Source organism: Camelus dromedarius, chromosome 1, assembly GCF_036321535.1.
Source record: "Camelus dromedarius isolate mCamDro1 chromosome 1, mCamDro1.pat, whole genome shotgun sequence".
Classification (NCBI taxonomy): domain Eukaryota; kingdom Metazoa; phylum Chordata; class Mammalia; order Artiodactyla; family Camelidae; genus Camelus; species Camelus dromedarius.
In genome coordinates, this window is record NC_087436.1 from 112,461,321 (window position 1) to 112,484,274 (window position 22,954).

Consider the following 22,954-nt stretch of genomic DNA (forward strand, 5'->3'; position numbering starts at 1 on the left):
CACTTTGATCTTACGTTATACTTTTAATCTTCCTGCTTTGCTTGCTAATAAACTTGATTTTTCTAACCCTGCGAGGGGCATGGTTTTCTGACCCTCAGCCTTCTTGGTTTTGCTGACCTCAGGCAGAAAGAACCTTTAGAGAATAAACTATTTTCTTCTCTTCTTCCTTTTAGCCAGCTGTCTTAGGGTAAAGCTTATCTCTTTCATGAGCTGATGGCCATAGAGATAACACACCCTACCACCCTGACATTTTCTGCCAAGCCCTCAAGACTGGCCTCAGCAGCCACATGGCTGGAGCTTACAGTTAGGGCAGACAATGGTCACTTTAACCAGGTGCTTGGTGGAACCAGGCAGGGATCACCAGTTTCCTGGAGAGGAGATTCCTGGTGAGTGATTTATACTGCTCCATACCCTACTTGGCTTGGCCAGTTATGTTCCACCTCTGGCTTCCATTTCTGTGTTAATAATAAAACAAATAGGAAACTAAATTCAATTTCTTGTAATGAGCTGTAATGGAAAAGAATCTGAAAAAAAATATATATATATGTATATGTATAGCTGAATCACTTTGCTATACAACATAAAACTAACATTGTAAATTGACTACATTTCAATAAAAAAGTATGATTTAAAAAAAAACACTAAAAATAAATAAAACAAATAGTATTTACCAAATAAAGATTAATGCTAGACACAAGTCTGAGCACTTGAAATGAGTTAACATTAAATCCCGTTCACAGCCTCCTGAGATACGTGTAGTCTTAAAGTTTTGCGTCCTCTGCCTGCCCCACCGTGCATTCCCATACAGACATCCAGACAGAGCTCCCTTTAACCTATGTGTTAGTGGAAACATGTTAGTGTATTACATTTCGACCCCATACAAACAATTTACCCTGGACCATGTACAAAATAAGCCCTTGGGTATGCTAGGGAGATCAGAGAGGGGCAGGGGGTGGAAATTATTAGGAACACACAAGGAAGTTCAGGTATGCTGGAAGGATAGGCTGGATCCAAGCTACTTTGAATGGTTAGCCTAAAAAGTTTAGACTAACTTTGGGAGGAAATTAAAATTTATTTCTGAAACATACTTCTGGCTGTGCATGTAACAGAATACCTAACAGTGACTTAAACAAAAAGGCTTTTAAGAATTTTTTTTAACGAGTCTAGAGGAAGGAGGTCTCAGTCGTTCCAGCAGATTAATGAAGCCAGCGTGGACTCAAGTCCTTTTTATCTTTCTACTTCACCATCCCATGGTTGGCAAATTGGCTTTTGGTCCTCTTGCTTGCTGCCTTTTTATAGAAGGCTGACAGCTGCAACCTCAGGCATTACATCTGCATTATAATCAGAAACAAGAGGCGATGACCATGCTGCCTTTTCCACTGTCCCTTTTATAGAGTTTAAAGTGTCTCAGCATGCTTCCTTCATCTTGTGTGTCATTGGCCCAGTGGAGTTCCACAGCCATCCCAGCTGCATGGGGACTGGGACAGTGACTGTCATGCTTTTCCAGCAAAGGCAGGAGCAGACTGACGGTGGTACCTGGGCACCCACCCCGAGGCTCTGCTCCCGGGGCACAGCGGTGCTCAGCGTGTGCGAGGGAGAAGAGACGTGTGGGGAGCTCACAAGCCCTCTAGGTGTGTGGTCTTCCTTCAGGTTAAAATCCACTGAGTTATTTATTTTACCTCTTAAGAAATTTATTCCTTGAGTTAAATACATGTCAGATGTAGGTTGTGATTATTATGAAGACTTTTATCAAAATTACTTTTCTGTGGTTACATATGTTTATGTAACCTTGCCTATCCTAAGAGGTTGCAATAAAATGAAAGTATATTTTTGACTTTTCTTTACCTTGTAATTCTGTGCTTTTCGGCAGTCCTTTATTTCATTGTTACCATGCTGTGTACATTATAGTTATTTTGTGTATTTTTTAATTGAATTCAACTTAGTCTTGAATAGAACTACTTAGTTATCTTAAGAGTCTAATAAATTTTTATAAGTTTTAAATTCATCAGGTTGAAGATTGAGGTGTCACTCTAGGTATGGAATAGTGTGTTGGGGCATGGACGGTTGTCCTGACTGAAAGGGAGAGGCTCCTGCCACTTGGGAGTCTGGGGTTGAGATTCAGCAGACGTAGCTTCTCATGCCAGGTATTCAGGGAAAAGCCCAGCAGCCTGACTGAGGCGTTCCTTTGGCTTTGACCTTCTTCATCTAAGATTCGGAGGTTGGACTGGGTCATCTCAAGAGGGTTGCTAGTCCACCGCCCTGTGATTGAGTTTGCCTAGAAGGAGCAGGGGAAGGGGGAACTGTGGGAAGAGTCACAGAAAGGGACATCTCACGTCTCCTGGGGGTGGAACTTAGTTCTGCTTTTTTGAGGGTCAGATCGGGTGATAGCACGTGGGAAAAATCATTCAAAAAGTTCCTTGCAGAATGATGAACTAATCAAACTATCATATGAAGCAGCTTTGCTTCTCGGTATGAGTGAGTATTAAAAAGAGGTAGTCGTGGCCATCGTTTCCTCTTTATTTCAGTAAAACACCCCAGGATTTCATTGTGAATCTAAGAGCGAGCCCTTAGATCTGTGTTTCTGGTGGTGGTTTCTTGGGCATCCTGCTCAGTTTATGGTTTCCTGAAAACATGTTTGGGGACTAACTCCCCTATATTGTTCTCGTGATGCAGCTCTTGTTTGTGCCACACTGTGACTCAGATTTTCAGTCCTGCAGCTAAGGAGACCCAGGAAAGCCATGGGGAGCTGCACTTCTCAGCATCCCAGCAACCGTGGCTGGGGTTCCTCTCGTCCCGTCTGAGGCTTGTCACCCCTGGCTTGTAGCGGTGGTGACAGAAGCTTCCATAACCTTCAGCTGTCTTCCTTCCCTCTCCTCGGGGGGCAGGGCCGGTTTGGCGGCAGCACCAGCAGCCCCCTTCAGAAGTGGGGCCTGGGGGTGAGCGGGGAGTGGCCCAGCGCTGGCCTTGCTCCCTCGTGGGCATGTAGGACCCGTCAGATAGTTCTGGGGCAGCCAGCTGAAGACTTCCGGCCTCCACCCCGCTCCCTGATGTATGTAGGAGAGTGTGTGATCTTGGCACTGTGGTGCTTTGTTCATCTTTCTGAATCAAGTGACTTATTTCTGTCACATTAGCTTTGGAAACAGCCTTAAATCTCTCTTCCTCTCTCTCCCTTGTGCCACATCAGGCCCTGTGATCTCTCACTCAGACTAGTGTTCTCCTCCTTAACTGTCGTCTGTGCTGACACTCAGCCAGCCGCGGTGCTGCTCGTCAGCCCCTAGAACAGGAGACCCCAGCCTGGAGGGTGTTTGATCACAGCCCGCAACAGCTCCCCAAGCCCGCCGCGGCTGCTAGGACCTCTCAGACGTGCTGTCGGGTCCCCAGGGCACACCAGCCTCGTGCATCGCAGACCTCTGTGTCCTTGCAAAAGGCCAGGGAGTGGCCTCGGCCTCCAGGGTCGTTGTGAGGATGAATAAGTTAATGTGGGTCAAGTGCTTAGGGTGTAACAGTGTTCAACATGGATTAAAAATAAGAGAAGTAAGAGAAATCTCAAGACCTCTCCATGCACATAGTCTTTCTACAAATTAAAATCTTCGATTTATGTATTTACCTCCAAGGAAACAGATTCCTCGTGTTAAATATGTCAGGTGTAGGTTGATTATTACGAAGCCTTTTATCAAAACGGCTTTGTTTCCCGCGGTTACGTATGTTTCTGTGACCTTGCTTACGGTGAAGGTACCTGGCTTACGGTGATCCCTTTGTCTCCCGTCCCCTAGGGTAGAGACTTCCCTGGGGTGTGAATTTTTGAATTCAGGTGAATAAAAATTATTTTGTTATAGAGCTGACCTTGAAGGAAGTAATTGCTTTCAGAATCAAGCATTTGTAAACTTCCTTATTAGTAACTCATTTGCCTTGACATTCTTCTAACCATGGCTCCCCGTATGTGGGTTTGTTGAGAACTTCTAGAACCCAGGATGAGGATTTGTGCTCCTGAGTGATTGACTGAAGGGACCGCTGACCCCCGCGGCCTCCCGCTCACACTGCTCCTGCGCACGCTCTTGTCTTTGCCATGCTGTTCCTCCTTGCTGTGCCTGGCAGCATCTAGTGCCCGCCCTGTCTCCTCCTGGCAGATCTTTGCCAGCGCTGTTCCTCCCTTCCCCAGGCACACTCCCCAGTGCCCACCCTCGTGCTTAGCCTTCTGGCCCTTACTTTGGGGTCTATGTCCCGTGCACTAGATTTGAACTCCCGGGGGAAGGTGTCCTTCTTAATGACCTTGTACCCCGTGTGGAGTTAGCATGACGAGTGAAGCAGTAGACCCAGAGCCTTGTACGGAGGGGAACATGCTTCCCACTTGACCCCTGCTTCCCAGCTTCCACCCCAGAGCAGCCATGCTCGGCTGGCAGGCACTAGTTGTTGGTGATGGTGGTGGAGACGGATTCAGAGTTGCCAGGAGATACTTTGTGCAATTCAAAGAGACATAGCCTGGAATCACTATGGTACTTTAATTTTAGCCATACCACTTTATTCATTTTGACATTTCAAATGGCATTAAAAGGAAGGCAGGAGATTTTTGTCAAAAGGGGTAAACATTTTTTTAAAAGTTAAGAAACCTTGCTCCACTCTGCAGAAAGAGGCCAGCATTTTCATTTGTCTATGTCTTTTGAGGCTAGTAGTTTTCATTTGATTAAGAGTGATAGTAGTTGGTTCGAGATGAATGTGGTAAGAGCTGGTTGTGGAAATTTTCACTAGCGTGTGATGTTTTGTTGACCAACTGTTACAGAATTGTTGCCATTTTGTAGTTTTAACATTGAAGTTCAGATGTTAAAAACTTAGGTTAAATCTTTGTTTTTCTTTCTTTTTTTTTAATACATAAGGCTAAACCCACTGGCAAGGTTGAGGCTGATTGACAGTTGTCTTTAGTAGAAGTAGTGCTTCAGTTTCAAAGCCTTGTCTCCTGCAGACTGAAGTCCAACCCTGCCTCTGCTGCGCATGAGCTGGGCCAGCTCCTGAGTCTCACCGCAGAGTCGAGGCGGGGCGCGGTGAGGATGGACGGAAGCCCTGCACACAGCACCTGGCCAGCGCCTGGCTGTACTGCCCGGTACCTGTAAAAGGCTTCTGAAGCCCCTCCACACAAGGTCTCCCTGTGACAGTAGAGCGTACGATAAGCATGTGGTCAAGAGAAAGAAAGAGGGACAAATCAAAGACTGAGCTAGCTCTGGGAAGTTTTCACATAAGACCTTGTGTAGCATTTTTGTCTTTCATCCCTGGAAAAAATACACAGAATGGATAAGAGGTGAAGGCCAAAAACTCCAGTGTAGAATTTCTTCTTGAAGTACGTTGATTGTGCTTTGGTTTTCTGTGTTTTGTTATTCGTGTAACTGCCAGTTCAGAGAGATGACATACTCATTATAAAGCCTTCTCCCGTGAAGGTGAGACGCAGGTGAAGTAAGATGCCATGTTCTACTGGATGGGGAAAGCGAGGTGAGGCTGGAGAGGCAGCACCCGAGCAGAGAGAAATGGGCAAATGGGACAAGAGTGTGGCAAGGATGTGCATGGCATGACTGTCATCTAACAGGACAGGTGTTCACCCGTGATTTAAGGAGGCATATTTCAAAAGCATCGTGCTTCTTTGATTTTAGTCACCACGTTGTATTTATTTTGAAATTTCTCAAAAGGGAAACAGAGAGTGTTATATATGAGGCTGATTTCATTACCTTATTGTCACATATTGTATATTTCAGGGAAACTCCCATTGGATGTTACTTAAGATTGCTTGAACACGTTATGGTTATTTGATCCAATTAAAAAGGGGGTAGTCCTTGCCTATTTTATCAAGATGCTGTACAAATTAACTGAAGTTGTGAGAGTATACATTATTTTGGTTACCAATGTATCCTCAAATCTTTTAATTTTATTGACATATTTTCAAAGCCAGCTATAAATCTGTATATGTGAAATTTTAATGCCTCTTGTAAGTTTAAATGCATTTTAAATCTGCATTTTTTATGACATTAGGCAAATTGGCAAAAGACTAGTTAGCACAGAGAAAATTTTGTTAACTCCTATGTTAACTCCTATGCTTGGTAAAAATAGGGAGTCAGATCTTTTTACTGTGCTCAGACTGTGTCAAGGAGAGCGTGTAGGGCCTTGGGTGGGGCAGACACAGGTGTGACTGCCAGTTCCTTTACTTTACCCACAGCATCGGGCAAGCATTCAGCCTCCAGAGTCGAGGTTTCCTCCTGTGTCAGGCAGGGGTGATAATCACTAGCTCAAAAGCTATTGGGGGATTAATTAGTAAGCAGTCAGCACCGTGTACAGAACACAGGGGTCGTTCTTGGCGCGGCTGCTTCAGGCTCTGGGTGGCCAGGTGAATAAAACACGATGCCCTGGAGTGTGCAGCAGGGCACCAGGCTCACACTCAGCCCAGCACCGCTTTCTCTGCCTCCTTTGAGGATGAATGTTTTCAGGATTACATCTTGTTTACTTTTTTAAGGAAATTTTCTAATTTTCATTTGTAAACAATTTAAAAAGAAGGCTGTGCTTTGTGGAAAAGTGCAACATCTGAACAATAGGTACAGTAGTTGAGTCACTTTTTTATGTTTCTAACCCTACAAGGCATTTCTGCTGCTTTTCTTGTGTATGTTGTGTTCTCTTCTAGATGGATGCTGTCTTTCTGCCTAGTTGAAGTTTCTTTAGATCACAGCCACTTGCTTTTCTCCCATTTTAATGTCAAGCTCTAGTGTATTGACAGCTCCAGGTGGTCGCTCCATGGTCAGCATGCAGTGGGAGATTTTTGTTTACCCACGGAGTTTGTGGGCTGGTTTAAAATGTGAGGGGAAGGCCCATTAGACTTCTGTTACTGCTGTTCACTATAAACCATAAACACTATTCATACAGATTCCTCTAAGCCTAAGAAAGGCAACTATATTCTTTAAGAGAAACGTCTATTCTTTCAGAGGAAATTTCAGTCTGCGCAGTCACTTTTCTCACCTGTGTTCCTGCTCAGGCTTCCTCCCCCTGGAAAGCTGCCTTCCCTTCCTCCACCCTCTCCACTGCCCAGCCCACCCTCTGCACATGTCAGTAGCCCTCATCTCAAATGTCATTAAGAATTCCCTCTTCTTTGGAGCTTTTTCCAAATCTCCCCAAGTTGGGTTGGCCATTCCCTCCCTGTGGCTCCCCTGTTCCTTGTAGCCTAGTTCTGTCACAGCAGCAGCCAGCTCTGCCTGGACCTCCTTTATCTACATGCTGGTGTCTTTTTTTGTGAAAAGCCGAAGAAGCTTGCTGAGGGCAGGAACCCCGTCCTGGTGTCCTGCCTGGCTTGTGCCCGCCCGGCCGAGCATGTCACTTGACCCATATTAACAGCTTAGCAGATGCTGGATGAATGGACGGTGCGTTCATCCCCAGTGTGAGGCTATGGGAGAGACAGCCGCTTCTTCTCCTTCCCAGCGTGCTGTCTGCTTGTGCACACACACCACGTGCCTTCTGGGGCGTCAGGTGTCTGCGTTTCCTGCCTTTGGGGTACAACTAGCAGTCCCCCAGTGAACGGGGAGAGGATTCCTGGTGACAGGAGAGGAATAAGGACAGACCACTAGTTTTAGGTGGCCCGTGCTCAGTCTTCTACGACACTCCCCTGTGCAGAACAAGGAGACAGATACAGGACTGTGACTGTGCTGAGGACAGAGACAGGGCAACTGACTGACCATCTGTTAAGAAGCCCAGCGCGCACGCGCACTTGTGTGTGTAAAGATGCATACATACACATATGTATGTGTGTGTGTGTGTGTGTGTGTGTGTGTGTGTGTGTGTGTGTGTGTGTATTGTTTTCTTTGAGACATCTTGCAAAAAATTAATAAAATGTGCCCTTTCTTTTAAAGGCATGTTGTTAGTTGGCTACGGCTGCTGTAACAAAATACCTCAGACTGTGTCTTAAAGGACAGAAGTTTGTGTTCTCACAGTTCTAATGTCTGGAAGTCCAAGGTCAAAGTGTCAGCAGGATTGGTTTCTTCGGAGGCCTCTCCTTGGCTTGCAGACGGCCGTCTTTTCTCATGTCTTTGTGTGTGTCTTCCCTCTGCGCACGTTTGTGCCCTCTTCTTAGAAGCATACCAGTCATGCTGGATTAGTGCCCACCCTCATCACCTCATTTTAACTTAATTACCTCTTGTCTTCAAATACACTCACGTTTGGAGGTGCTGTGGGTTAGGCCTTCAGCATATGAATTTGTGGAGATGCAATTCTGCGAGTAACAGTGTGGATTTTAACTACTTAGTGTACTTCTGTAGGGCAGTGTATTAACTGAGATTCCGTGGAGTGTTATGTGTGAGGGCACACATACCATACCATGTTTGTGTGTCAGACTAGAGAAAGTCACCATCCTTGAAACAGAGTTTGGTAGTCTGGGTGTGGCTTCTTCTCTAAACCATCAAAAGACTCTGTCTTCCTCCTGTGAGATCTAGACCTAAATCTAACAGGTAAAAATGGATAGTCACAGAAAAATAGGGAGGATGTGCGAGTACACACAAAAGAGGGAGAGATGCAGACATCAGTGGCTACTCCTCCAGTTAAGCATAATGCCTTCTGGAACTATATTCAGTATCTTGTAATGACCAATAATGAAAATACATATACATACAACTGAATGACTTCACGGTATACCTGAAACTACCACAATATTGTAAATCAACTATACTTCAGTTTTAAGGAAAAAGAATAATGCCTTCCGAGTACAGCAAGTTTGAGTATATATGAAATTGTGTCCAAATGCATGATCACTTTACATATTTTTAACATAAACGGTACTTTAAGTCAGTATATTTACAATCTTTCTCATCCATGAAGTACTCTGATAAACAGGAAACAACAAAATTATGAAGCATAAAGTTAGTTTCAAAGTTTCATCTGGAAGGTTCTCTGTCAGAGAACGCAAGCTTGAGGAAGTACTCACAAAGCCGCGTCTGACGTTTCGCAGCTGTGCTCAGTTGAGTAATGGACCTGTGTAGGTGGTAAACTCTGGAAGAAGAACTACAAAGTTGCATTTTGAAAAAGGATTTCTTCATTAAAATATGTCTCATATACACGAGGAGAACTATTAACTTGTTATTCTCATAGTTATGAGAAATGAATTTCCTACAAAGTTTAGAAATTCCTTGATTGTTTGAAATTTTCATCTACAGTATTTTAAAGGATATTTATTTTATCTTTGTTTTTTTGTATTCTTCTCTCCTTTTAAAATCCAGCTCATGGTGTTTGGGATCTTCCTGTGCCTGGATGCATTTCTGTACGTGTTCACTTTGCTTCCTTTAAGAGTTTTCCTGGCACTGTTCAGGCTCTTCACGCTGCCTTGCTCTGGCTTAAGGTAAGTTTCAGATCATGAACTATTTCAAATGTCTAGATTATTTTTACTGCTTGTAGTTAAAATAAATAATCACTTGGATAGATTTTTTTAGAATGGGGATAATTCATAAAGTTGCATTCACACTTTGGCCCTTACTGTATAAACTAATGCTTTTGTCTTTTTAGTGAATATTATATATTTCTGCTTTTTATATGCACATTTTTCTTTCCAAATGTTTTTGAACCAGAACTTTGCTCCGGCCAGTGACCTAATGTTAGCAATGCAGGAGTCTGTGTGGAAGAGTAGGAAGGACCCAGCACTGGGTCAAGGACCTCATTACCACTCTGCCACCTCACCCAGTGCCTTTATTTTCTTGGCATCTCTCGGCCTCCTGGGCATTATCTGTAAAGTGAAGGCTTTTGTTCTGGTCTGAGAGGCGAGGGCGAGTGGCATCAGAATCTCCCAGGGAGCTCTTAGCTGCAGGGTTTCTCCTCCATCTCACTTGACAGTCACTGCGCGCGTGGCCTAGCGAGCCTTAGTTACTGCTTACAGGTGAGACGCGCTCTGATTTGTGAGAGGGGCAAACTCTGGAAGACCATCGTCCTGCTGGGAAGGATCACCAGCCTGGTCAAGCGCTGATTAGCTGGTGAGCTGTGGGCAACTGCCTAACTTCTCCAAGCCTGTGTCTCCGTCAGTAGAAAGGGGATGTTGAGAACCAGTATCTTTTACCACAAAGACTGAGGTGTAAAAAGAATACTCAGTGTAGTGCCTGGTGCAGTAGACAGGAACAAATACTATTTCCTTCCTTCTCTACCAAAAGTAGACACAGGAAGATGAAAATGTAAAACTAACGTGACTCTTCATGCTTTGTTGATCTTGAGGTTAGAAATTTGGAGTTGACAGTTTTTCCTCTGTGTTGTTATGTCAACGTACGTCCGCTCGGGGTGGTCACTCCCTGTAACGTTGCTGCAGAGCTCTCGCTCCAGCTGCCCAAGGGAGGTGTCTAGCATGCATCACGGTTCTAAATACATTTCATTCTGAAAAAGTTTTAAAATACTGAAATGGACAATAATACGTGAAACTTTATTTAACTATAAAGTAGGTGATTCAGCCATGGTATATAAAATATATAATTAATAACATGATAAAGGATAACTTAAAAATTATTAGTCAATATACAGAACTGTATGTTGAAATTTTTTAAAGACTGAAGTCATGGAAGATTCTCTTCTAATGTAGTAAATGAACATATACTTAATATTTAGTAAGCTCTGATTAACACATGCATTCATTTTTAAAATGAGCCTTAGTTTTAATAAGAAAGATATCCTTCTAGTATAAATTGGAAGAATTTATTTATTGATCATGATGATCATATTGTGGTAAGAGGAAAACTTCTTTGCAAGATTGCATGGAGTAAAACAATGATAAGAATAAGATCACATCATTGTTTTATGTGATACTTTATGTTCTGTAATCTTATTGTCCTTCCAGAATGAGAGAATTATGTTACGTATTTTATTAATTACATGTTAATCAAATGGGAGAATCTTTTTTAGGAATTCACCATTAACTTTAAGAAATTCAGGTACACACTTTATGCCTTTGGGAGAATTTTTAAGAAGGCTTTGTTCATATCAGCACACCTTTTTTAAAGACATTTGGAGCATGGCACTTCAATGTTAACAAAGCCTAACCTCGTATTCTGTCACTGTTCCTTTATCATCATTGGGAGCCCAATAAAATCGTGGCTATTTTAAGAAGAGCAGGAAAGAAGTCTAGTAAGACATTACTAAACATAAATCTTCACGTGCAATTGCGTGACAAGGATGGACACCCGGAAAATTGGGTAAAGCCAGGTGCAAGTACCTGACATAAGACAGCTCGTGCCGTGTGGAGATGCTCACGTCTGCACTATGAGTGAGATTAGTTTTTAGCTGTTGTTTGGTCAACAGTGTGAGGCAGATCACGTTCTAGCCATCTTGGCACAAGTAGCCTTTAAAGACAGCGCATGTTCTAATGACTGTTGGCATGATGAGCTAGAACATTAGGAGGATGTGTACCCTAGAAACACCCTTCCGGGGGGGCTCCTTGGGTGTGTTAGTGGACGTTCGCTGGCTGAGGGATTTGAAATGTTCCCAAGGACCTCTTATTTTAGGTCCTTATCTGAAGAGCAATCTTGTTGCACAGGCATCTAAGCTGTGTCTCTTGTCACTTGGGGGAGCAAGACACCAAAGTAACATTAGAGCAGTCTTTGTTCTGAGAACACAGAGGTGATGCAGCGCTGGGAAGCCGGTGCCCGCTACTCGCATTCGCTGGAGTGCGTGGTTGGTGGTCCCTGAGCCAGCCATTTCTAGGTATTTTAAGATTTTTTAAAGCATATAAAGTAAAGATGATAACTTTTGTGGATCACTTTAAAATATTTTTCAATCTAAATTAATCTGAGTAACATTTTAAAACAGAATTCAAATACATTCTATTTTCAAGGTTTTAGGGCTTAACTGACACCAGAGGGCAGCCTGTTAACACTGATACCTGTGGAAACAGTTCTTGCTGTTTCTGCAGTTTGGATCAACTGAAAAATTACATTTTATGCCATCACTAATAAATACATGATAATGTAAAACGTAACATGCAGTTAAAATTTTTATTATAACAGAATTTCAGCACTTTTAAATGCTCGATGTGAGTACAGATATAGAATATTAAGATACTGCCTTCCTGTCTTAATGCCTAAAGTATAATTTATCAGAAGTGCTTTCTACTTACAGCAATGTGAGCTGCAGTTTGTATTTTCTTTGAGCAATTTATAAAACAATGTATTTTTGAGCATTATTTTTTTAAAGCACTAAACTTGAAATATTTGAAACTTGAAATGCAATGTGAAAAATTATATTAGCAATTATATTAGCAAAGCTGTTGTTCATATTAAGTTTAAGACCTTTCAAATATTTTTAGGAATATAAACAAAATTATTAATCAGCCAAATTTTGCCTTCTTATAGCTTTTCTTCCAACATTGTCTGCTTCCATGAAAGCTTGTTTGATTTGTCTTGCCTGTGGCTGTACCACGTTCCATCTTTTTCAGCAAAAGCAAGAAGTGCTCTTTCCTCCAGTCTGACTTTACTTTTTCAAAGGGATAAGACGGAATTAAAGAGACCAGCAAAGAAGTTGGTTGTATTCTTTTATCTGTTTTCTTTTTCTCACACTCCTGGATTTTAGTCTTCTTGCTGTTTTTGTTTTTTTTTAAAGTTACTATCTTCCTAGTTCCTTAGTTCTTTGAAAGTATTCCCCAAAAGGGTGAAAAAAGAGATATTTGTCCAAGTAACCGAGATGCTGACTTGGAAACAGGAGCTGTTTGCGGTCTCCAGTGCGGTGGTGTCAGCGTCGTGCCGGCAGCAGAGCGCTGTTAGCGCCCTCCTTCCAGAAATGAGATTAGCGTTCCCGCCTCCGCTACTTGCACAGTTAGATCTGGTACAGCATTTGCAAGAGGCTTCTGAAAGCTGACAGTCTCCCAGATTTTCTGCTTTAGAATTGATTCTTTAAACCTATTTCCAAATCTTTCGCAGACTTGCCATGGTGTTTGGTTTTGGCTTTGGGGTTTAAAGTGCTGACAGCCAAGTAGCCTCACTGCCTTTCATTAAGGCTGAGGACCAGAGCGGTTCTGCCACCTCTCAAGGAAACCCAGCCTTCATTGTGATTGGCTCCACTGGTGAGCATTTTGCCAACTTTTGACTCTGTTAAAATATTCTTCATTTTGAAATGTTGGCAGGGTGATTTTCTTGCCTCTGTAGTTGTATATGTGTTGTCTGCAAAGGATGCACTGTTTCCATAAAAAGTTTATACCTGTCCTTAGTAATATCAAGAACATTTAAGTGAAAGCTATTGCTAATGAATTAACAATCTTGAAAAATCCTTGCCGCCAAATATTTTGCTTAGACCAAAATAAATAAAGAAATACATCCAGATTCTTTAAAAGCTGTTTCATTAAAGTACTTCTTCCCTCTTTCCCCAATAGGGTAGTATAATTTGGAAAAACATTTGAGAAACTTACTGAATTAGGATAATTTTTTTAATGAGGAGGACATGGAAATCAGAATTGAAATTTGATTCATTATATGAGGTCTCTGTGTTCTTGGGAGAATGAAAGTATTTTGTTTTTTAGAAAAATAGAATGCTCTCTATTATGCTAAAGAGGTATCCAACATCTTTTTTTCCAAAATTATAGAATAAATAAGTAATAACCAACTGTACGTGTGGTTTTAATTTACCTGGCATTTCTGTGAATCCTTTTTCCTCCTCAAACCTGCGACTTCGTTTTGTGTTTCAGATTTTTCATATTTGAGTTAAAAATTGAGGGAGATTGTAGAGAAAAATGATACTATCTAGTGCCAAGAACAGATAGTTTTGAAAACCTTGCTAAAATATTTTAGACAGTAATAGTGTAGAGTAGGTTTAAGTAAGAAATGCTGGCGTATTTTTCTTTTGCTATTAGAGTAAATAAAATATGTGCAAGGAAATTTTATGGATCTCATGCCATGGTTTTAGGCATAACTCTTACTTGAGGCTTAAAGTACTTTTTTGTTTTTAAGAGGCAATGATGTCTTTCTTTTGAGAATTTACCCTTAGAAAGCTCTTATCTCCCTGAAGAATGATGAATTTCAAATGCTTGAGTTTCTTAACCCATTGGGTTTTCCTCCGTATGCCTTACCTCCTTCAAGGTAGTTCTACCTAAAATTAACTTCACATACATAAACACACACATATACATATACAGTAGATTTTTCCCTTTTTAGACATAAGCCTTAATTTTGGCCTGAGTGACCAGTGCCACCCCCTGTCGCACGTGTAGGGAGAGCTCTTGATAGCTTTCTCTGGGGAAACGAGCATGGCTGTTATTTCCTCTTACCAGGGCTGATCTGTGTGGCTGAGTTGTAGGGAGCAGTACATTGATTAGAGAGTCTTCATAACCTCAGGTTGTGTCGTCCCCCGTCTCCTCACCGGGACGCTCTAAGCAGCGTGGCAACATGACAACCTTCTCTCTCTCTTTCTCTCTCGTGAATCAGACGGAGGGAGGAGCACTTTCACTTCCTTTATAGGATGGAATGTGGTGTCACAGGGACTCCTCGTGGTGAGTAAACCCTGACTTTTCCTTCTATACTCTTGGCCAAATTGACATCAGTACAAACGTATATTAATCATGATGAAAAAAAATCAGCAGATACAGCCATTTGGGGATGGACACATACTGAAGCAATGTGGTTCCCCATTCTTACTTGGTCATAACATTACTTTGTCCACATTTGGTCAGGATTTGAGCATGATCTCACCTAACAGAAAAATCACTTGATAAAATGATCTTTAATTCTATGCATCAGTCTAGATTTGACAGCAAATAGGTCATTTCCAATGCCCCATCACTCACCTTCAATATAAGCAGTTTTTATTTTGCATCATTCCAAGCACCAAATACAGCTTTATAAAACCAGTACTTCTTCTGATAGTTTGAAATTATTGTAAAGCCGAAAGAATACTTTAATCATTCCATTTAAGCATTTGTAACTATTTTCTACTGTATGTCACAGAAACTTAAGACTTAAAAATTTCAGTTTTCTAATTAAGGAAAACATCTTCATCTCAATACTTTATTCTACTTTAAAATTATAAAATGACTTTTCCAAAAATGGGGACCATTTTTATTATTTTACATTTTTTTCCAGTAGTGCTTGTATTTCTTCATTCTTTCAATTATACCACAAATAGCTAAAAATATTAAAAGAGAAAGAGAGCAAGAAAGAGCCAGTCTGTGTCTTTTGTAATGAAACACTTCATGCTGGCACCGTGGCATATTTCAGCGCCGATCGGAAAGTTAGCTCGGCAGGGATTACCTCATTTGCTTGGTCATTTGTGTTGCCTCTTCTTCCTTCCTGATCTTTCTGTTTACTACCAGCTTTTACTTTAGTCTTAGTTGGCATATTATCTCCTGCTAAACAGGCAAGGAAAAGCCTTGGTCGTCTTTTTATGCTACATCTTTCTTATTCCCATAAAGCGTCCTTTGAAGCAACTGGGTCACTTTATTTGATAATTGTGCAAATCCAATGGAAGTATTTGAATGACCGAAAGATAAAATTTAGATATGCAGAAAATTTAAATTCTGTAAGAGTGGCTTAACTTGAAAATTTAAGAATTTTTAAGTTCTCCTGAATAGTGTTTAATATGACTTGTCTCATGATAACTGGCAGCCAACCTGTAAACTAGATTCATGGGTTTTTCGCTTGGTCCAATGGCTTCCTCCACTTGTTTATGTGTTAGTGTGGGATTTTCAGCATTTGCACAATGAATTGCCAGTAACTACTGTTTAAGAGGCATTTATAAGGAAGAAGTTTGGCCTGGAAGTATTGTTCAAAAGCCGATTCGGAGTTGATTGGCAGGGCTGTAGATAAGCATTTCCAGCTCCATAAGCAGCTTATCGTATAGTCATGCAGAAATACCCCAGCAGAGGAGGAAGCCAATACTGGGACTGGTTCAAGTTGTTTTAACCAGGTCAACTCATTTTGAGGTTGGTTCTTTTTCTTACTCAGAGAGGCTGTGATACATGTGATCCTGCCTTAGAAACAGTTTTTTATTATTGCAGCTTTCCTTTTTCATTAGCAGGGACATTTATATGAAAGCAAGACCCTTGTTTCTTAAGAGTTCTGCTGCTTTTATTTTTTATTTGAATAAATCTCCTTAATTTTGAAAATCAGAGCCATCTTTGTAGCAACCAGCTATGATATAAGCAATGGAAAATTTTCACCAGAGAGTGCACAGAAGGCAGGGACTCTAATAGAAATAGTCTTGTTTATTCTCTTTTTAGAAATAAAGCACAAAAATTATAGCTAATTTGTTTTTTAGCACAATAATTTTTCCAAGTGAAGTGACAGTACAGTGATAAATTATACAGTATTACATTTTGCTGAAAACATAAAATGTGCTGGGTTGCTGATTCCTGTAAGTTTAAAAGTTCTTTTAAAGAAAAGTCTAGAATGGTAGATAGGAGTGAGAACATGCCTTCTGGAGCCAGATGCCAAAGGTCAGATCCCTGCTCCCCTCACTTCCTGATTCTTAACTCTGCAGCTGCAGGCACATTCTTGACTACTCTTTGCATCATCTGTGAAATTGAGATGGTGTGGTACCTTCCTCATAGGATTATAGTGAAAAATAAAACAGGTATATATACAAAGTGCCTAGAATAATACCTGCCAGAGTAACTGTGGATTGTACCATAAGGTGCTTCTACAACTCTTCTGTCATTTTTACAACCTGATTTAATCCCAGGCAAAATAAAGCTAAATTCAAGTTATTTATGCTAAATTTTTAAATTTAATTAATTATCATCTTGGTTCAAAATGTGTAGTATTATGTTATTTGGGGATATCTCTTTCTAATGTTTTGTAGCTCTAAATTCTAACAGTGACTTGTATTAAATATAATACTCCTTCAGAGATACACTAGCACATTGTTCCTTTGTTGCACATGTTTATAAAGAAGCACAATTGGATATATATACATATATATACACACATGTATATATATGTGTGTGTGTATATATACATATATATATAAAATCCTTTTATCTCTTAAATTAGATGCTTTGCCTGAGATCACTTAACTAAGTAGATGCCAATCTAGTACCGAAAGCTCTAAGTATAGATTTCTAGTTTAATTAGCTTTCTAAATCTTTCGGTAATTAATGCAAATTCATTAATACCACCCTACTTTTTGTTCCTGTCATTTTTTTTTTTAAATTCATAAAACATGACCTATAGTTCCTAATTACAAAGGCCCACACTGTGTGGGCGATTTGGGATTTTCAGCGTGTGCTCAGCTGTGTCTGTAATTCTGAGGGGGAGGTGGGTGTGTCCTCCTTGCTAATGCTTCAGTTTGTCCCCTGGCCATCCCAGGGAGACAGGCACACAGGCCAGGAGCCCAAGAGTGTTCAGATGTCTCCTCTTCTCATTGTTTGAATTGAAAATACATGTAGCTCCAACTTTTGACAAATGTAATACCTCTTCTGTTTTTAATCTTAGAGTCGGGGCTGAAATTACCTTGATAGCTGAATAGCCCTCGGCAGAGTTGTGTGTTTGGAGATGGGAGATAAGGCTCACTGTGGTTTTCATAAGGAGGAAAGGGCCAGAGTCTGCCTGGGAGGGAGAGGGACAGCACTGCAGACAGAAAGGGACACAGAAATGGTGATAGAGAGACTGGTCAACTTTACTCTCGATGCGGTTTTACCCAGAATTTCAACTTTAACCGCTAAGAATAACTTCCCTCGGTTTATGGCGCTTGTCTGAGGACACATGGTCTGACCGGGACCATTCGGACCCGTCCCCATTTAGGCTCGTTGGTTCAGCCCAGTGTCTCATCTGCTTCTAGCCCTTCCTGGACACAGTCTTCACCGAACCTGCCTCTTTTCAGGACTTCAGCAGTATTCCGTGTTCTCTCTGTGAACAGATCAGATTCATACCTGACTGAAAGCCACGTGCAGTGTGCACTGTAGAAAACAAGGGTAGGTCTGTATCACTGCTCACAGGATTGGCATTGTACACCTCCCCGTCATCCTATAAAACAGTGTTCTGGGTGGTGGTTCGGAAGAAATACAGATTCCTTGTTGAACCCTACTAGGATCTTTGGAAGAAAGGCGCCCCTGATCTGAATGTGGACAAGGGCTCGGAAGGAGCGCCAGAGAATAGGGAGCCAAGGAATGATACCAAGTAAGTCAGAGCTCAGGAGGCCTTCGGCCCCCAAGAGCCAGCTTGCCCCTGGGGTGTTTGCCAAAATGTCGTAACGACAGGTGGCAGTGAAGAGGCTCTGTGGCCCCTAGTGAAGATATCCGGGCTGTGTGTTGACCGTACTGTTCACGCAGTGGCCAGAGCGGGAGACTGAGCATCTTCTGCTTTGAGGAATGAGCCTGCAGGAGACAGAGAAAGCACCTCTCCCGTTCCTGTCCCAGGAGTTTTATATCCAGTGAAAGTAACCTTAACTTTCTTCTTTTCTTACTTGCTTTTTGCTGAGTCTTAGGAAGACATTTCCATTGACAGTTTAGGTTAGCCCTTAATACTCTGACCTCAGAAGTAAGGAATGATTCAACTCATATTAAGTAGGAAAAGCTGTAGTTGAACCTTAAGGAGCCAGGGGTGAGGGGTCCTGACCCTACACCTAGTTGAAAATCTGTGTGTGACTTTATAACCAGCCCTCTAAATACACGGTCCCTCCGTATCCAAGATTCCGTCACATCTGTGTTTTCACTTCCATGGATTTAACCAACTGCAGACCATGTAGTACTGTAGCACATGTTTATTGAAGAAAATCCATCTATAAGCTGACCCAGGTAGTTCAAACTTGTGTTATTCCCAAGTACTTTCAACTCATGTCACGGAGGGCTAACTTCTGGAATATAAAAACTGTTCTACAAACCAGTAAGGAAACGATATGAGGAGAGAATTCACATAAAGTGTAAGTAACTTAAATGTATGAAGATGTCAGTTTCCTGATGAGAGAAACTAACTCTGAAACTGCTAGGTCCGATTTTTCACCAGTGGGATTGGCAAAGATCCCAGAGCCAATCGAACACGGAGCCCATGGGCTCGCACGTTTCTAGTGCAAGTGTAAGTTGGTTCAACCCCTGCAGAGGGCAATACAGCTGCTGTTACCAGAAGGTCAAGTGAGCGTAGCCTTGAAATCCCAAGTTTAGAATAGATGGCACTTTCACTTACGAGACATGACACGCACGGTGCATCATGGTTTGCAGTTGCAAAGGCTGGAAATCTGTCAATGATGTGTTAAATAAATTCTGATCCGCACGGTGGAGCACTGCACTGCCATGGAAACACGAGCTCCTTTGAACAGATGTGGAAAAATCTATTATGCTGTTAAATAAAAAGTATGAAATACAGAGCAGCGTGCACAGAATGCTAACATTGTGTGAGAAGAGCTGATCAGCGGGCTATAAAGACTTCCTGACAAGGTGACAGGCTTGTGTCTTAATTGAGAAAATCCATTGCTTCAAAGCGCTCTATCCGCCACCTGCCCTGTGTGTTCCCCACTTCTAGTGGTAACTCTGGTTTCACGTCTTTATACTCTGTACTTGGGCAGAAAGCTTGATGCTGCTGAGTAGTCAGTTAGCATAACTTTCCTTGTTTGCTTGAAATTTTTAAAAGGTCACCCTCATTCCCATTACTTCAGTGTGCCAGTGTGTGTCCAGTAAAGATTATTTATTCAAGAACATACAAGGTAGTAAGACTCACATTTTTATTACTTCTCGTATGTTTCAGGGACAGACGTCTGCTCCAGCCTGCCCAGGTGTGTGACATCTTGAAGGGTGTCATTTTGGTCATCTGCTATTTCATGATGCACTACGTGGACTACTCCATGATGTACCACCTGATTCGGGGACAGTCGGTCATCAAGCTCTACATCATCTACAACATGCTCGAGGTGTGTGAGGACGCGCGTCCACCCGCCCAGTCTGCCCGGCCCCCCGCCTGCACGGGGCTGATGGGCGGCACACAGCCTCAGGTCTTCCAGTGTAGAGTGCTTTCCTGCCACCCCTGGGAATGGTGTTTGTACGGTCACGGGGTACCTTGTTAAAGTGCAGACTCTGATTTGGAAGATCTGGGCTGGAGCTGGAGAATCTGTCTAACGAGGTGGTGCCTGTGCTGCTGGACCTGGGACACACTTAGGGCAGCAGGTCCTCCGGGCATGACGTGTCCTCAAGTGGGAAGAAGGGGACCTGTCGCCCAGACATTTTTGAGTCTGTACACCTTTAGAACGTACACTGTCAAATGCTAGGGAAGTTATTTCGCAAATTCATTGGAAACGTAGGTATACTTTATGCTAGAACTTTAAAATTTATGAAGAAAATATTAGGATTATGTATATGTTGGCTATAATAGATTTACCTTTTTAATTTCTTTTAAATTTTTACAGAGAGCAAGTAAATGTAAGTTTCCCAATTTTTCTAAGTCCTTAACATTTGTAATACAATATGTCATGTTAAAGTAGTCATCATGTGAAAATCTACATTTATACAAAAAATAAGCAGTTACTCAAAGCAAAAGAAATGCCTTACTTTATAGACAGAATCTTAGTAAGTTTTTAAAATAGTAGACTACCCTAGGTTATATAGTTAACTTTTGAGATTCAAATTGCACTTTGCTATACTGCTTTTTAGGGACATAAGTAAGGTCTACCTCTCTTTTAACTTAGTCACAAATGAGTGTTCCCTAATGAATGAACACACGGGGTGAGGTGGGGGCAGCTGGCCTCTCTGCTCCGCTGAGGGGATGAGGGTCTTCCGTCTCTTCACAGAGGCTACAGAACCCTAGCCATCCTGGTTACCCCACACTCGTTGACCGAGGTGGTTGAAAACCACACCGCAGCATCCTGATTGTAGGCTCGTTGCTGTACACTCGCTTTGCCCCATCGAGTGAGATGCAGACGATGGCCATGGGTGCAGTTTGTGAAGCAGGGTAGCCGGGCTGCTCTCCCTGCCCTCCCCCACCGACCTCCCCTCCCGTCCCCCCAAGGAAGAAAAGCCTAAGCCTCCTGTGCTCGCTGGCTGGGAGCCCATCTTCACACCGGTGCCCCACTGGTCTCCTTTCCTGCCTTCTCTCTGAGAGGATCGCCGGTGACGGGGCTTCTCCCTACCCCTAACCTTAACACACCTGCCTCCTGATTTACAAAGTCCTCTACAAGGTGGTGTCATTACTGTTACTAAGAAATAGACCAGGAAATGAATTCCTGATGAAAATGGTTTAAATACGTACCCACTTTGTAGACTACAGTTGAGGTGGTTTAGGCACAGTGGACGAGAGTCCAGGGCTTAGTCTGGAGGTAGACCCCCTCCCATCCTGGTTATCCAGCACACGGCTGCTGAACGACTCTAACCCTCAGCTCTCACTTGTGAAATGGAGATGCCAGGGGAATTAGGAGGATTAAGTGAGACAGCACATCGAGAGGGCTTAGCACAATGCCGGGCATGTGGTAAGAGCTCCGTGAAGGGCAGCTCTTACTCCTTCATTCAGCAAATATGTCATCAACACTTTGTGCATGCCAGGCACTGCCTTAGACCCTGAAGGTCCAGACGTGAACGAAGCCTAGTCTTGTACTCTACAGCTGGGAGAGGCCAGTAACCTAGGAGGTATTTGGAAATGATAATTACCATGAAGACGAAGAACAGGGTTGACACATTAGACACCATGGAGCCCCGAGATTGGAGGATCTGGGAAGTCCTGTCTTAGAATGTGACATTCCAGCTGAATCCTGAATGCTATGCCCTCCTTTCTCTGTTATGTGCCTTTTTATTTATCATACTCTATGCATGGAGGTCAGTACTTGAAAATGTCTTTAGGAAGCAAGGCTGCATACTATATGCTGTGTGATAAACCTTAAACAAATTGTTGTTTACAGATACTAGGTATGTGTAGAATGGGTCAAATGATATGCTTATCCTAAAGGATTTAAGTTTGAATCCTGAATTTGAATTTAAAGAGTTAAAACCAGAGGTGCTATGATTTTGATACATCGTCTCTCTTTTATTTTTGCTACTAGGTAAGACTTTCCTTGTTACAAACATAGCTAATTAGACAGTGTAACTTAAATAATATAAAATTTGAGCACTCATTTTGTGTCAGAGAATAAGAAAATTTAAGTAAGAAACAAAGATCCCTGTTCTCTTTTGGAGCTTACCTTCTAGTGGGATTTAAAAAGTCAGGGGGAAAAAAAGAAAACAATAAAAAATAAATAAATAGAAAGTCACATCTCCAGTACTTGAGTTACCTCTGAAGTTTAGTCAAATATTCAAATGGAATATTAAGAAACACCTTTCCAAAATTTTTCTCTCTAGGTGGCAGATCGTCTGTTTTCATCATTTGGACAAGATATATTAGATGCTCTCTACTGGACCGCAACAGAGCCCAAAGAAAGAAAAAGAGCCCACATCGGGGTGATTCCTCATTTTTTCATGGCCGTTCTCTATGTCTGTATCCTTTTAGACTTCTTGGAAATTCCAAGCATCATTGTGTAGTCTACATCGTTCTTTTTGGTTAGCTGTTTCTCAGTTCTGAAGGGGGGGGTGTGTGTGTGTGTGTGTGTGTGTGTGTGTGTGTGTGTGTGTGTGTGTGTGTGTGTGTATTAAAGATAAATGTGAAATGTCTGATCTCTTTTGAGAAATTGGTTACAGCAGTACAGTAGACCTTGAACAACGTGGGTTAATCCAAGTATAACTAATTATCAGCCCTCCGTATCTGAGGATTCAACCAACCACGGACCATGTAGTAGCATAGTAATCACCACTGAAAAATACATGCATGTAAGTGGGCCCATGCAGCTCAGGCCCATGTTGCTCGTGGGCCAACCGTGACTGTCAGTTAATTTGAAGAGCCTCATGTGTGCAGGACCCTTGAACTGCTAGAAAATAGTTCTCTTCTCAGTGTAACTGATTGTAAGGAAGGGTTTTAGAATAAAGGGATAGTCTATTTATACATACTTTACATTGTATAAATCTATGTAACTTTTCCATACTTATATTAGAACTTTTTTGACATTATCTTTAAGCCTGTGACTTCTTTGTTATAACTTTCAGCTT

The 22,954-nt window shown here is 42.0% G+C and overlaps 1 protein-coding gene across 4 annotated transcripts in view; it reads left to right on the plus strand.

Moving 5' to 3' along the window:
- The window catches only part of TAPT1 (transmembrane anterior posterior transformation 1), a 58,964-nt gene that overhangs the window by 14,238 nt on the left and 21,772 nt on the right, over positions 1 to 22,954 (plus strand). For all 4 annotated transcript variants that reach the window (XM_031436980.2, XM_064487880.1, XM_064487885.1 and 1 more), the window contains exons 3-5: positions 9,231 to 9,349; positions 19,641 to 19,803; positions 22,214 to 22,349. In XM_031436980.2, coding sequence (XP_031292840.2) covers positions 9,231 to 9,349; positions 19,641 to 19,803; positions 22,214 to 22,349 — 418 coding nt within the window. The remainder of the gene's footprint in view (positions 1 to 9,230; positions 9,350 to 19,640; positions 19,804 to 22,213; positions 22,350 to 22,954) is intronic.